Here is a 16,668-nt window from a genome sequence, read left to right on the forward strand (position 1 = left end):
GAAGTTTTTCCTAGGTGCTAGCGATGGATTCATAAGATATTGTGGCACCCTCTGAGGATGTCACAAATGGTGGGGTTGTTGAGCATGGTTATCATGTTTCTCCCCTAAAGAGAAAGGGAATGGGCTTCAGGAGGCTATTTTTGTATCTGTGACTCAGGCCACTAGTTGTGCATAGGGTGTGCGGCTTGTTGGGTAGGAAGGGGAAAGGGCAACAAATTGCAAGAAAGATGATGCTTCCATTTGTTGTTAACGGGGTTTGAAGATTGAGCCCTTGGTAGAAATTTCTTGTGATAGTATTCCTGCTATCAATACGTGTCTTTTCTCATAATGTTATGCTCGTAGGGAGGAAAACTGATGACATATCTGAGACAGTGTAGACTCTCTCTGCATGTATTCATTCTTAGGGTAATGGTGGTCTTTCACTGGCTTGGTGTGGTAAGGAAACACAAGTGGGAGAGGCCTGGATTTCTATTAAGGGTAAGAAAGCTAAGCCCTCCTTTGACATGACTCTCTGATCCCAAAAGAGTAGTTCTCGATGTAAATCTTGATGGCTCTTGGTTGGGGGCTAGTTTTAGGTTGGTTGTTGGTTGTTCTTCTTGCAGCTTTTGTTTTTGGTTGTGGGAGCCAATTTTTAAAACCCATGTATTTGGCTATGGGAGCCAAATTTATTATGGTTATTTGGTTTTTGTATGTCCCTTTTGTTATGACAACTTTCTGTTTGAGGGTTCTAGATCCATCCAAAATCTGGTTGTAGAGGTTTTCACGTCCCTTCAAAACCTGGTTTTGCCTTAATAAAAAACAATCAAATAAAAAGCCTAACAACTTAGCTTAGCTTTGTCTTATTTGAGATTAACAACTTTCAAAGAGTCATCCTTTATTAAAATGTTATGTAACCGCTTAGTTTTGGCTATGAGTATGTTGTTGAAATTTGCCACTACCTTAATCAAATTGGAAGTCTAGGATGACAAGATTAATGACATAAGAAAATAAAATCATCTCATCATGGTCTTGCATGACCCTATCCCCATCCACTTTCCTTGGGTTCTCATGTGAGGAATAATAAAAATAAAGTTGTAACTAGCCTTGGGATGGGGGTCCAATAGGTTCTTGTCTTGATTTTGATTTTAATGTTGTCAACATTGCTAAGAAGATCCTTTATATCCCAAATTTTGGCAATTTGGATTTCTATCTCTATCAAGTTTTTATATGGCTTCTTCAGCATAGCCTATTTGATGTTCTCTATAATAGCACAAACAATTGGCACCACTAACATATACCACAATGGATTTTTATTTCTAATTTTTTTATTGTTGCTCTCTTTCTAAACCCTCCATTTTGTGTGAGGAAGGGCCATCCACCATAGTTCATTCATGACGAGGTGAGAAAAAAGGGAGAACCAACTTTCAAACATGCTTATAATATCAGAGTAGAGAAATTCCAGACACCATCCATTTTCTATTCCAAGTATAATTGTAGTGCATTAAAAGATTGACAATAGATTCTTCATCATGTTCACATAGGGAATGCCTATTAAAAAATTGTAAATCTCTCTTCTTGAGGTTGTCAATTGCGAGAATATTTCAGTAGAAGACTATCCACTAGAAGAAATAGATTATAGGTACAACATTATGATTCCATATGTTCTTACATCTAAAGGTAGTTAGCCAAACATATTCTAGTAAGTTAAAACCAACTCTCACATAATAGTCCCCATTACTAAACTTGAGCCAAATAAGAATATCCTTATAATTGATATTGTAGCATTCTTGACTTGAAAGACACAACAATAGATCCTTAACAATAGAATAGAGGTGATGATCCACCTAGTTTGAAAACAAATTCCATTTATGGGGGACTACAAAAGGGTCCCATTAATCTTTGACCAAACTATAAATTATTCTTTCCAAGGCCATTTTTATCATAGATTGAATAGGATGCCAATCTAAAGAGATATTTAAAATCTAGGGATCTTGCTAAAACCAAATGGTATTACATTACTCTACTTTCCATCAATAACCTCTCTGATTTTCACTAGATCGTTCCAAACATAAGAACTTCTACCTATCTCTTGAACATAAAGAAAAACAATGCACTCCTCATCATTAAGATATTTGTATTTTATAATGTTGTCATAGTTTGAGTTCCAATTAATCAATTTCTTGCTAACTTTTAGGAGTAAAACTTTTTTCATAAGTTTGATCTTCCTAATGCCTAGACCACCATTAGTTTTGTGTTTCCAGACTATATCCAATCCACCAAGAATATCCTATTGCTGCTTTTTGATCCCAACCATAAGAATATTCTTTGAAAAATGTTCAAGTTTAGATACCATATTCTTAGGGATGCAAACAAGAAAAATAATGTACACCAACGTGATTTGCAATGAATCCTTGAGAAGTTGGAGCTTACCTACACTTTTGAGGAAGGATCCTTTGTAGGCTATTAGTTTCCTACAATTTCATTCTAGTAAGGATATCCAAACCAAATATTCAGACTAATAAGTCTATACAATAATGTGTACCAAATATTCTCCAAGATAATTGTCAATTAATTTAATCCTTATCTCACACACCTCAACATTGAAAACGAAAAAGACTTTGTCTAGAAATAAAAACCCTAGTTTTTGTTCTAATGACTCATGAGATCTTCCACTTAATGGAGAATAATTGAAAGACATGTATGGCTTCTAAACTTGATATTTCAGCAGTATATGACATAATCTCTTGGCAAATTCTTTTTCACACTCCAAAAGTTTGATTTTTAGGATTAAATTATAAATACCATCATGAAATGTGTTAACACCCCAAGAATTTAAGTATTGGTTAACGGTATTCCTAGAGGCTTCTTCTATAGTGAGATAGATCTTATGGAAAGAAAAGCGCTCTCCCCTTACTTATTCACCATTGTTGCTAAGGTCTTGGGAAATTATTTGTACAAACTCATTTCTCAAAACAATTATTATAGGAGTCCATGTTGCCTCTTCTCTTTCTCCTTCATCACACTCAAAATTGGTTGATGATACCATCATTTTTGGAGACTCGTCAATACAAAAAAATGAAAAATGAAAGTTTATGTTAAATAAGTATGCTCTAGTTTTAGGACAGCACATTAATTGCAACATGAGTTTCGTATATTTTTTCAATACCGATGACAAGTTAGCAAAATAAAATTATAAACATCTTTAGTGATCAAAGGAGTCCTTTTCTTCTACATATCTTGGAATACCTCTAGCAACAAAAAATTGTGTAATAATTACTACTTTGGAATCATGGATGGAATACAATATAAGATAGCATAATGAAAGGTAAGATCCTTAGTCAAGAAGGAAAATAATAGCTCTCAAAGGCTTCTCTTAAACATATTCATGTGTATTACCTATTATTATTTAAACTTCCTATCTTTATAGTGGAATTAATAGAACAAATTCCAAAAAAAATCTATTAAATAAGGTAGAGGAAAAGAAGAGAATGAACTTAGCCAAATGGGATATTTCTTAGAAACCTAAAATGATTGGGGGCTTGGGGCCTAGGAAGTTACAATCCTTCAATAAAGCCCTCCTACCTAAAAATTTGCAAGAACAATATATTAAAAGAAAATGATTGAATGAGAATTATGTATGCTAAATACTTAGGGTGCGATGATTGATTCTCCCCATCACTACCTAATGGCTCATTAATATGGAACAATATCTAGAATACAAGAAAATAATTCTTAAGCCAAGGTATTAGATGGCATGTGGGGAATGCAATAATAGTCAACTTTTGGGATGACATATGGATTAGGAGTGTTACTTTGGAGCCCATATCTACCACTACTCCTTTAAAAGGCCCCCTAAGTAGAAAATTTAGCACAATGTTGTTTGAATATGTGGATTGAAGTAAAAGGAACCAAAATGGAAAGTATTACCTATCCAACTCTTAACCAATGATCTAGTAAAAATAAATCTATAAAGCATTTAAGGGATTGATGTCCGTTCACTATTGATTAAATCAATGAAGTAATTGGGGCCCTAACCCTTATAGTTTTTTTTCTACTCTTCAACCTACTACATTATGGAGAAACCCCTTCGGTGACCTAATTTCAAGTGGAGTCTAATTTGGAATAATAATGTCACTTCAAAGATCACCAATTTTAAGTTGACAAAAAAACTATAATAAAATGCTAACCATTGATAATCTTCTGAAGTGGGGTATCTATAGGGTCAATAGATGTACTTTATGTTGCAATGGGAAGGAGTTAGTGGAATGGCTAATTTTATATTGTAGGTCCATTGAAGAAATCTAGGATGAAGTGTTGTCTTACCTTCAGGTAAATTGGGTTGTCCCTAAAATTATAAGAATTTTTGTTGACACTTGGAAGGATAATGCCTCCCTTTAAATATCCTATTATTAGAGAACTTTGGAACCAAATTCCACCCCTTTTTGACGAGGAATGTAAAAAAAACATAAAAATAGGATTTTAAGAGGAAATAACAGAGCAAGGAGGTCCTACAAATCATCAAAAATGGGATTTTGAGAAAATATAAACCATTTAACACATCAAGAAGCCTTTGAACCCCCTACTAATCTCAAACCATCAATTAGATTAGATTTGGGATTAACTTGCCAAATGAACAAAATTAAAACTACTAAGAGACTCATAAGGAAAAAGGTGAAAAGGAGAAAACTAGAAAAAGAATGGGTGAAATTAAACTTTGATGGATGTAATGAGGGCAATCCATGAGCAACTCTTGTAGTAGGTATAATAAGAGGTGAAAAAGAACAAATGATAGAAGGATATGCAAATAAAATTGGAGTTAGGAAAAAATTGTGAAGTTGAGGCCTATGTTGTGTGGTGGAGAATAAAATGAGCCTTATATATGGTTTTGAGAAAGTTCATATTGAAGGTGACTCCAAAATTGTGATTGACCTCCTAAACTCTTTTTTTCATATCGGCTGTGGACAATAAAACACTTCATTGAAGACAACCAATGACCTCTTACTTTTCTACCTTATTGGAAAATCAAACATACATACATTGAATGGAATAGATTAGCCAATCCTCTAGATAATGAAGGTCTTCAATATGTTGAGTGGAACTACTGAGGATAGACAAGAATATGCCCCTTTCTATCAAGATTATTCTGATCGATGATTGGCCAGCTCATTTTATTAATCACAAACGAGTTTTGCAATATCCATTTGGCTTGAGAAACTGTAGTTATTGATCAAGAACCAATTTTGTTGCAAATGGATATAGATTTGAAGATTGTAGAAATGATGGTAGACATGACGGATGAAATTGTGAAAATCAAAATATTACTTTTACATTCATGTCATTCCATAATTCATCGTCTTGTTTCACCAAACATTAAAAAGTATAAATGCTTAGTAAACAAATATTTCAAAATTAATTAAAGAAAAAAATATTATTATTGTGAATTTTTTATAAACATTATTACCTTTAATATTTAAATCTCTCCATAATTTAAACGGACTACGTAAACACCTGGCACCCTGTGGTGTTATCGATATGAAACATAGTTTGTAAACACTCTCCAAAAAAGAGATCTACAAAATGGTGTGTTTATATACATTTTTAAAAGTGATATAATAGAAAAACAGTTTTAAATATTTGAATATGTAGAGCAGTCCTGTTAGAAAAGCAGAAAACATTAGATTCCAACCACAGCTTAAAACTTATTAGGGCCCATCCCAGCCAAATCTACCAGTAAACTATAGTAAGCAGTTGACTGTAAAGAAGTCCTGTAGTTAAATCAATAATAAGTTTCAATCCTGAGAACTCTTTAATCAACTGCCATTGACGTGCAGATACATATACACAGCCAACTACTAGTCATCTATAATTGTTTTTGCAAAGTGCCCACTCGATATGTTTGGCTGCTGTGAGAGTTCGGAAATTTTTTAATGTGGTTGTCGGCTGCATTATATTTATTTTGTTGCAAAATGATAAATGAGATGGCGAAAGCATATACGTAAATCCACTGATTCATTTGTTGCTCATGGACGTCCAGAACCTCTCTGTGTGGTATCATAAGACGTGTTAATTATAATTAAAAATTAGACAAATTCTAATATAATTGACAGAAGTATGTAAGGATATGACAGAAGTTGCGAGAGCACTGAAAGTAGTCCAAAAGCAAACAGCCAGCGCGTCTTTTTGGTCTGGAACATCAAATGCTGCAAATAATAAAGAAAGTTTCAGGGATAATGTAAAAAATTAGGCTGAGATTAAATAATGAAAGTTAGAATGATAGGTAGGAGTTAGTTTTGAAACTTGGAATGATAGGTAGATGCAGTATTTTAAATAATGATATTTGTATTTATTTTAGTTATATGATTTTTGAGAGTTAAATTTGTTTATATTTCATGAGTAGTAGGTTATGCAAATTCATTTTTCATGAAAATGAATGATTCATTAGCATTCATTATATTCATGTGATGCTTATAGGTGTGAAGCTTTGGAATTCTATAATGGATCACGTATAATGTCTTATTTTCACTCAAGCATGCTTAATAATGCAGTTTTCCCTTAGAATCTAATAGTTGAAATAACTTTGTTTTAGCCAATTCCACAAATGGGCAATTCTATTTTATAAAAATGCAAATACCAATATGTTGTTATGACTCGACATAGCATAGGATTTCATTATATGACTTTTTGGGACCTTTATTCATTGTTAATTATGTGAGAGCTAATAAAGGCTAGCAAATTATGCAAATATGTGAGAGATAATTCAAATAGATTACAAATATGTTCATATGTGTTAAAATTCATGTAAGTGAGAATAAATGATGATAGATAGAGATCATGGAAGGAGGAAAACTTAGTACAATATCCTGCTATACATCATTATACCAAACCTCACTAGTAATTGACATGAGTAGATACATTTCACCATTATACTTTTGTCTCACTTTGAGTTATAAGTGAATTGTAAACAAACATGTATCTAAAAGTAAATGAGAACTCAAAAGGATGCATTAAAGGTAAATAATTAGATATTAGAGGGGTATTAGGATTGTGTAAAGTTGTAGATCCAACTAACAAAACATGATAGATATGCTAAGCAAAGGATAATATGATAAAACATAGAAGATGAGCCATGTTCCTGTAGATAGATTTTTATTGGTTGAAAGGTGAATATGATTGATTGTGTGTGTATCTGTATGAACTAGGCTACCTAATGCTAAATTGAGCAAGATTAATATAATATAGAAAGTATAAAATTGAAAGACATAAGAAATGTATAGATCTAGAAAGGAGAGGTGGAGAGGAAACTAGATTTGAAATTAAGAGTTAAAAATGTCAAACATGGGTGTTGGGTACCCTAGTTGAAAGGTGTTCAAAATTGGAGAAGGTGATAAGGAATGTAGATTGAATGGAATTTGAAAATGGTTGCTCATAGAATCTCTATTTTTATGAAGGATAGAAGATGTTTTTTATGTAGGAATTACAAGGATATTTTTTGAAAAAGATGACATAAAATGGTCAAGTGCAAATAACAAGATCAAACTTTAAAATGTAAAGGTCAACACTTACGATGACCATAATTTGGGGAGAATTTTATAGAACTCGGGAGCTAGGTGCCATAGTCCTCCCAGAGTTATTTTCCAAAAAGGAAACACAAGTGTTCAAATGACTTAATAACTTGATAATTTTTAATACAAATAATAAGAAACATGGACTTAAGAATGACTATGAATATAACATTAAAATTTAAAAAATAATATTTAAAACTTAATTACCAACGACTCAATCACTTTAACAAGAAAAAAAAATCATATCCTTCCCTTATTAAAGTCACATAATGTAAAATGTAACCTACACACCCCATTTTTAGATGCATTCAATTTCTTCCTCTTCTTCATTCTAATTATGGATCTAGGGCCATGAGGAAGTCACTTATAGATACACCTTTGGAATGTATAGGCCATGGTTGGTGAAAAGGGTCGATTCCTCGCATATGTGAATGGATGTTGATGAGAATGGAAGTTTATGATAAATTCTATCCTATTGAGAAACTTACATTTGTGAAATTAATTTTCCTTTTATGTAACATCCTCACACAGTAATCGATTTTGCAGAACCATTCATAGCAAGAAGAAAGGCAATGAACCGTTCTCATAGGTTTTAACATTTACGTAAGCACTTCCCTCATATAAGTTGTCATTTTGTCTCAAAACAAAATGTATCTATTTTTTATTTGTTTCAATTTAAAAAAAGAATACACACGGTGTATGATTTCCTTGCAATTTAATTATAAATACAATGCATCTGTGCCATTATGAAGCAGTGAATCCTGAGTTGGATTAAAAGATGGGATCATTGGATCAGCAGCCAGGAATTAAGCGGCCTCATGTAGTAGTATTCCCTTACCCATCCCAAGGTCATATGAATCCATTAATGGAGTTTGCCAAGAGGCTTGTCTGCAAAAACCTCCATGTGACCTTCATCACCACAGAGAGAATTAGAGAGCGAATGATAAAAGCTCAGGATGGGGTTGCTGCTGAGGTGACCACTGTTATGAAGGATATAAGAATTGAAACAATTTCAGACGGGCTTTCTCCTGATTGTGAAGCCACGGAAGACATAGACATGATAGTTGATTTGATGAGAAAGGTCGGAGGTCTTACATTTGGACAGTTGATAGAGAGACTCAATTCCGAAGGAAATAAAGTCTCTTGTATTGTTTATGACTCTCTTCTGAATTGGGTTCCTGATATTGCAAACAAGTTTAACATTCCTTCAGCGTTTTTCTCCACGCAGTCATGTGCAGTTCATTCTATCTATTACCATTTTTACGCTGGAATGGGTAAGCTTATCTTCATTCAAATATTTACATATTATCTTAGGTTTTGATCTTTTAATATTTACAATTTATTTTTTGTTTTGATAGAAAACTCTTTGTAGTCCGTGCTAGCATACTTTTAATAAAATAATATTTTATAATTAAAAAAATGTTTGTTATCGCAATTCAATTGTTAGAATATAATTTGTAATTTTTAAACTTTGTTTTATTAAGTTAAACTGGTTCTTTAGTTTATTTTCTTTTCCTGTTTCTGAGCTAATATATATTATTTTTTTTTAAGGATAAAAGTTTTAAGAAATCTTTTGAACCAATCCCTTTCATTTAGTATTAATGATTTAAAGTTCTTTAATAAATTAGTAACTTTTTGTAATTGATTCATTTTATGAAATGTTTAACTACAATTTTACAAAAACAAAATTTTAAATGAATACTATTTATTTTTAAATAAGCCTTGAATGATCTAATATTTTCTTCTAAATATTAATAAATTTAATTTTTATATTTTCTTTTGATATTCTTAATCACTAACATGTCTATCTATCTATCTATTTATATGAATTTTTCTTTTATCATTTGTTATATCATGGTCCTTGGATTTTTTGAATCCCTTTCAAATTTTTTTACAATTAGAGATTGTATTTGTACATTCTCTATAACAATGATGATAATCTAGAAAATATTATTTAAATGATTCTTATCAAATTATATCAATTATTCATAAATGTATATATGCATATGAAATTTTTAAAAAATGATAATTTTCTAAATCATTACATCTGAAACTTGAAAACTAAAAATATTTGAAGATTTCTAATTGTATTGAGTTTTCTTTATTTTCCTAAATGAAACTCGCACCATTTTTCTCTTGAACAAAAAAATATCAAAATATATTAATATTGATTTTTTGCTTTATCTAGTGAAAGAAAAGGATGAAGCAGAGAATGGAAGAGGCGTTATAGCAATACCGGGGCTTCCACAACTATGCCAATCAGACTTGCCATCCTTTCTACAACCATCAAATAAATATGAACCAGTGTTGCGATTGGTACTGAACCAATTCAGTACCATTTCTAAAGCCACATGGATACTTGGTAACTCCTTCAATGAACTCGAAATGGCAGAGATACAATCTTTGGATTCCCTCATTCAAATACGAACAATAGGCCCTCTTGTTCCCTCTGCTTTCCTAGATGGAAACAATCCACAGGACCAAGACGTAGGCACACATCTTTGGAAAGCAGCAAGCTGTATAGATTGGCTCAATACAAAGAAAGCCTCAACTGTTGTATATGTTTCCTTTGGAAGTGTAGCTGTTCTTTCGAAAGAGCAGATCATAGAAATAGCCCTTGGGCTAAAGGCCAGTCAACATTCCTTTTTATGGGTGATTCGTCCTGAACATAGCAAAGAAGAAGAAAATGACATACATGATTTTCTACAGGGTTTTCATGAGGAAACTATGGATCAAGGGCTAGTTGTGTCATGGTGTCCACAGATGGCAGTGCTTAATCATCCTTCTATGGGTATGTTTCTTACACATTGTGGATGGAATTCTACCTTAGAGAGCCTCAGCTCTGGGTTACCTGTCTTAACTTTTTCTCAGTGGAGTGATCAAATGACTAATTCTAAGTATATTGAAGAGGTGTGGAGGACTGGGATAAGATTGAATAAAGAAAGAGATGGGCTAGTTGGGAGGGATGAGGTCGAGAAATCTATTAAGACAATTATGGAAGGTGAACGTGGTGTGGACTTGAGGAAGAATGCTCTGCAATGGAAGACATTAGCAAAGAAAGCAATGGTGAAAGGTGGATCTTCTGATCGAAATATTGATTTGTTTGTACATGAGGTCATTGCTAGAATGACACTCGCTTGATAGTACTTATGGATAGGAACTAAACTTTCAATCTCTAAATAAGGCATTTGTAATGGTTTTTAATGTGGATAAATTAATATATTATGTGCTTGTGTTTGTTTACTTGCAATTGCTAGTAGCACCAAGTATATAGAAAATAGATAAGGAGCATGCATCTAGAACGAATGAGACGATTCATTATTTTATATCTAATTGGTCCTCGCATTAGATTATAGCACCATGGTCATATATCGTAACTATTCTTCCATGAATAATTCAAGATGGTGAGAGTAGCCCTACACAATTGAGAAAACTAGTTTTAAATTTCAAAAAACCACTTAGCCCTTCGTTTCAAAGAGGATTTGTGTAAATATAATGTAAATAGAAAAATTTAAATTTGAGGTGGCTATTTGATGAAGAGCATTAATAATACATATATAATCACTTGTTTAATTATTTTTAATATTTCATAGAGGTTTTTCAATAAACTTATGTAAGTTTTTGTAATTTGCATCTATTTGTTCAAAATTCATTCTTTTTACCATAGACAATCATTTGTATTCATTTCATATTTCTCTTTGATTTTATATTACAAATTGTAGCATCATCTACATAAAACATTATTGACATTCCTATCAAAGTTCATATATATATTTATATATATGATAGAATTTTATTATAAAATTATAGTAAATGTTTGAATCATCTACTAATTGCAAAGGCTTAAATTTAGGTCTTGTGAAGGGTCATATGTTAAACACCATTTATTTTGAAGGTTTCCCATTCAATATGGATTTTCATGTCATTATTAAACATACACAATATAAAAAATATGCAACATTTTAAAAGGTTGACCAAAGATCACAACATTCACGTATTTTAGTCTATTATGTTTCTATATAGCATAGATCCTTTTGCATTCTAGGTCGACCTAATATGTTTTCATATTTCATATACCATGTTAAATCATCCATGTAATGTAGTGTATGATATCAATTGAAAATAAAAACAAGTAATTGAAGATCAGGTTGACTAACCTCAAAAGAAAATTATGTGAAATTAAAAGTGTAGAGATGATTCATATATAACTTGAACTCTAGACAATCTTATTTGGTATAATTATAAAAATGAATCAAACCTTACCATTTATCAAGTTCATCAACACTTTGTTGATATTGCATATATAAAAATATATATTAGTTTGATATGTCTATTTTTTCTCCCTATGCATTATATTAAGTGTATAAATTATCCATTTGGTTTGATAGTCTTTGATTGGAATCCACAACTATAATATGTTTTTGATCGATACATTAATTTTTAGACTGGTCTAATTGATAGGTGAGGCCACAAACTAGGCAACCTCATCCCCTATTCCAAAAGTCCATAATTGTGAGCACGAAATCCCAGTCCCATGTGGGTCTCATACAAAAACAATAGGCATGAAAGACCTGTGTGGGTCCAACACAAAGTCTGCAAGTAGAAAATTCCAGTGACAATCTAGATTTGTGAGCAACACACCCAATGTGGGTCTGGCACAAGGTTTGCAAGCACACTATCCTAGTGAGGGTTTGACACAATTGGTTCTTAACCTCCTCTTGAGCACCTCCTCCTTAATATCTCCTCACACATCCTCCACCTCATACACATTCTCCAATATCCACCTCCATAACCACCAACACATCCTACAACCTCCTACATGTCCACCAAGAGGAGATTTGAACCTTGGTTATGCCATTAACATTGCAACCACTTGACCACTAAACCATAAGGTGACCGCTCTCTTCAAATACAATTATATGAAATGACATTATAGTATATTTAATATGAATGATTATTGTAAATCATATATACCCTTTTTAACTATCTTGTGATGTTGCCAAATATTATAACACCATTTTACACCGTGGTTGCAATCTACTTCCATTTCATACTTCCCTTTTAAAATACCCATTACATTTTCACTTTAATAAATTAAATAATCTATTTGCATCTAAATTTAAAATAAATAATAAAAATATATTTCATTGTCTAATTATCTATTTTGAAATAATAATGTTCAGTACCAATTTTTCTATAAATGATAAAATCTAAATATCCAAACTGTAACCCTCTCCATTACTCTTGCACTTTTTATCTCATGCACACATATTTATCCCAAAGAACTAAAACATAAAGAGAACTATTCTCACCCACCAGTGTCTCCCTTGAATATTTTTAGTCAATTATGATTCCCCAAACCACTCATTTAATATCAATTGTCCATTGGGATTGAATCTCCACCGATTATGTTTCCACCCAGAATCTTATTAATAAAAGCCTTCATGTCCATATTTTTTTATATGCATAAATGGTCAATTTTTGTTGGTATCTATTATCCATTTGAGAAATGTACATCTTATTATTAAAGATCATGTCCAAATAATCATTGATTTTGGTGAATTTTTATTATAATTTGGAATTTTCTTGACTCAGTTCATTCTATATGAGATATTTATTCATTTTTAATAAGATTCTTTAATTTATTATTATTTCTTGTTTTGATTATAGATCTAGGAAAACATTTTTAAGACATTGCGGGAAAGTACCATAGTCCTTATTTTGATTCCATTGATCTCTTTCTTTGTATTTCATTGTTTAGTTGCTTGCATTGGTAATTAAGGTATCTCAACCATAGAAATTCCAAATTATGTGATTATAATGATTTTACATTTGTGCATGGTTATTTTGCATATATGCAATTAAATAATTGTTCTCCATCATATGGGGTGTGGGTTTTATTAGTGGGATTTTTTTCCAAATGTTAGTTTCTAAAAAATTACTTTATTTTTTTAAAAAGTTACCCATCAAGTGTTATCACATGGAAAACCTATTTTTATGGATGTTATGTCTGATTCATGACAACTGTAAATGGCTAAAAGTGGGGTAAATCATTTTAAATGTGGGAATAAATTATTATGATACATGTAAGAGGATTCTTACATTTGTTATTAATAGTCTTATGTTTGGGGAATTCTTATGACAACTTTTAAAGTGTAATTTTTTGTAAAAGGGTATATTTTTCATGTAGGGGTCATATGGAATTTTACCATGGTATTTTGAAACCTTGTTTTTGACACATGGTAATGTTCTATGGTGGTATTTTGAGCCCCAAAGGATCTATATATTAAGGGGTTGAGTTCGAGACAAGTATGAGTTTTTCCAAGTTTCTTTTTTAGGGTTATGTTTACTAATTGAAGATTGAGTGGAGTTTGAGAATTATATTATAATTTATTATTATTGATAGTTAAATTCTTTCATCTATTCCTAGTGGAGGTTTTTCCTAATCAATTTTATTCACATAAATTTGATTTTATGCGTTGATATTTTATGGTTTTCTTGATTTTATTGTTATAGGTATTTTATTTCTATTTGACAAACATATATAAAATAGATTTACTATTTGATTTAAAGATGATAATATATTATTGTTCACCTCCTATTTTATAACATTAAGTATCAAAGCATATCTTGTTTTGTGTCTTTGGTGGTAGAAGGTGCTAAAGAGATTAGATGTCCATGATGAAGTTGACCAAGCTTCACAACTAAGCAATAATCAACTACACCAAAGAAAATGTTATAACTAAGTAATGAACACCAAATGAGATGAAGCAATTCTTGAGATGCATCTAAAATTAATTGATATGAATTGATTTGATATAATGTACAAATGACCTTTCTTGTATATGCAAGTGAGGAGGGAGTAGTTACAACTACACTATTATAAAATTAAAAGCAAGATACCGTGTTATCTCAATCTAGAAGGACAAGCTAAGATAATTAAGATGAATAATATTAAATGTTTATGTCATGTGACAACTAAGCTATCCTAACTAAACATGTATGAATAGGTGGTAACCAAGAGCTAGTTAGAAAATGTACTTATTCACACCAACATGCCCCCTTAAGTGAAACTTTGAGAGAATTTTTTTATGTAGATGATGCAAGATTGTTATGAATATGAAATATATGAGTCCCAAATACTAGGCCATGTTAGGTACCCATGAAAAAATAATCATGCAACTAATATCTTATAAACAAGGAAACGTAGAAAACAAAATGTGAAAAAAATATTCTCCAAAAAAGAGATATGCATGATATATACAAGTCAAGGACAATTAATGTCCGAAGCTATGAACATTAATACCTCCTAGAAATACATACTTAACAATAATTTAACCAATAGCTTTCCCATAGGAGGGAAAGGGAGAGACTATATACCTCCTATAGTGAATAAACACCTACAAGAATGGTAAGTGGTTGAACAAAAGATATGATTCAATTCATGCAAACCACTTGTCTCCCCTTGGGGAGATATAAAACGATGTATAGAAGAAAATATGCTTCCCATTTAGGATATTTATTGAAGGATGGAAGAATGAATAATGGAGATGATTTCTCTGATAACTTATTTAGGCAATTCCATGTCCATGAAGGATGATGATGCCAAAGAGGATTCCCTACAAATACTATATAACTCTAAGGCTTGAATGTTAGAATGGAATAGGCATGCATTAGCATGACAAAACCTATGGTTGAGAGTGCATGAGGAGCATCATATATCTTCCTTAATTTCCTTACTCTTTGATTTCTCATAGGGGATACTGAATCAAAACTAGAAGCATCTTCGAGGCTTGGATTTGGATTCATACATGCAGAGTCGTATTCCTTTAAATTATTGATAAAATGGTTGCTCAGCATTGCATTTACATGAGGTTACTATTTATAGTATGTTTTTGTTTGAGCACAAAATTATACGAAACTATTTCCAAAGCTTCGGGTTGGCTAGATAAGAATGTCAGTAGTTTTCTTCGCAAGATCATAGCTAGTTTGGACTCCTGAAGTTTGGAATTTGGAATTTTGGACTCTTCAAGTACGAAATATAAAAATGCAACAGACACATAAATGAGTTGTAAAAGAGGGGAACACATGATGACGCATGTTTTGAAATATCATAGGGCATCTAGAATGGAGATAAAGTTGCCTCTAATTTATTAGGTGGTTTTAGCACATAGTTTTGTAATACCATTTAGAAGTTTCTTGTATTGTATCTCCTATAGATGAGGTGCATTAGATAGAGGTTGTGTGCAAGAGTCTTATGGCTGTTGAGTTACCTTTAAATTTCTTTGCAAGTATATTGTAATCTGTTGGGTGAACTCACAAAGCTGGTTCCCACTTTTTGGTACATCCTGATTTTTGCTGAAATCATACATTTTTTGGAATATATAATTATTTAAGCTTTAAGAGGTCCCATTTGAAGTAATTAATTGAAGAGAGTTAGATCAAAGGCTCTTAGATCAAAATTTCTTGGATAGAACCTCTCTACTTCTAAATCATACTTGCAATGGAGTCTCCTTTGCATCTATCAAATGCTGATAAAAAACCAATTTTACATTAGCTTTTGAGGGGTCAAACGAATTCATTTAGAAGTTTTGTTTTCTTGAGGATTTAGTCCTTATTATAAGCTTTCCAAATAGTATAATTTTTAATATATTTAAGTTTATTAATATATTTTTATTTTATTTTTTATGAATGTAGGTTTTTCACCGAACATGAACTTCTTTGCTCAATGCATTGGGAAAAATAACAAACTAATTCAAAAAAATTCTGAAAAATATCTATGCCCTAGGTATTGATGTCTTCTTTCTAACAAAAAAAATAAAACTTAATTTTGATATATATAGAGCAAGTTATGTGTTCAAACGTACACCTATATCTAAATTATAATTAGTCGGACTTCAAAACTTAATAAAATAAAAAATATTCAACATATCACTATCAAACCAACTGCATGCCCTAGGTATTGATGTTACAAACCAAAATTTAAAAGAGATAAGTTTTTATCATTTATAGAAAAAAATTTATACATTTCGGGATGCACATCACTCTTAAAAAATGTTGTTTCCTGTAAAAAACTACTTTTGAGGGAGATGGAAAAATCAATAAAATTTTCTTCAAAAAAATTGAA

General features: G+C 31.6%; 1 protein-coding gene across 1 annotated transcript; it reads left to right on the forward strand.

Annotated features, from left to right (window-relative positions):
- The first annotated feature begins 8,319 nt into the window (after positions 1-8,319).
- Positions 8,320-10,682, forward strand: LOC131075553 (UDP-glycosyltransferase 74E1-like). The gene is made up of 2 exons (XM_058012398.2): positions 8,320-8,815; positions 9,730-10,682. Exons 1-2 carry the CDS (start codon positions 8,320-8,322, stop codon positions 10,680-10,682), a joined length of 1,449 nt encoding a protein of 482 aa, XP_057868381.2.
- The last annotated feature ends 5,986 nt before the right edge of the window (positions 10,683-16,668 follow it).

Source organism: Cryptomeria japonica, chromosome 5 (genome assembly GCF_030272615.1).
Source record: "Cryptomeria japonica chromosome 5, Sugi_1.0, whole genome shotgun sequence".
In the NCBI taxonomy this organism is placed as follows: domain Eukaryota; kingdom Viridiplantae; phylum Streptophyta; class Pinopsida; order Cupressales; family Cupressaceae; genus Cryptomeria; species Cryptomeria japonica.

Excerpts from the sequence above, each read along its gene's own strand:
- LOC131075553 (XM_058012398.2), top strand. The coding sequence starts at position 8,320 with ATGGGATCATTGGATCAGCAGCCAGGAATTAAGCGGCCTCATGTAGTA. Across the intron at positions 8,816-9,729 it reads CCATTTTTACGCTGGAATGG|TGAAAGAAAAGGATGAAGCA; the intron begins GTAAGCTTATCT and ends TGCTTTATCTAG.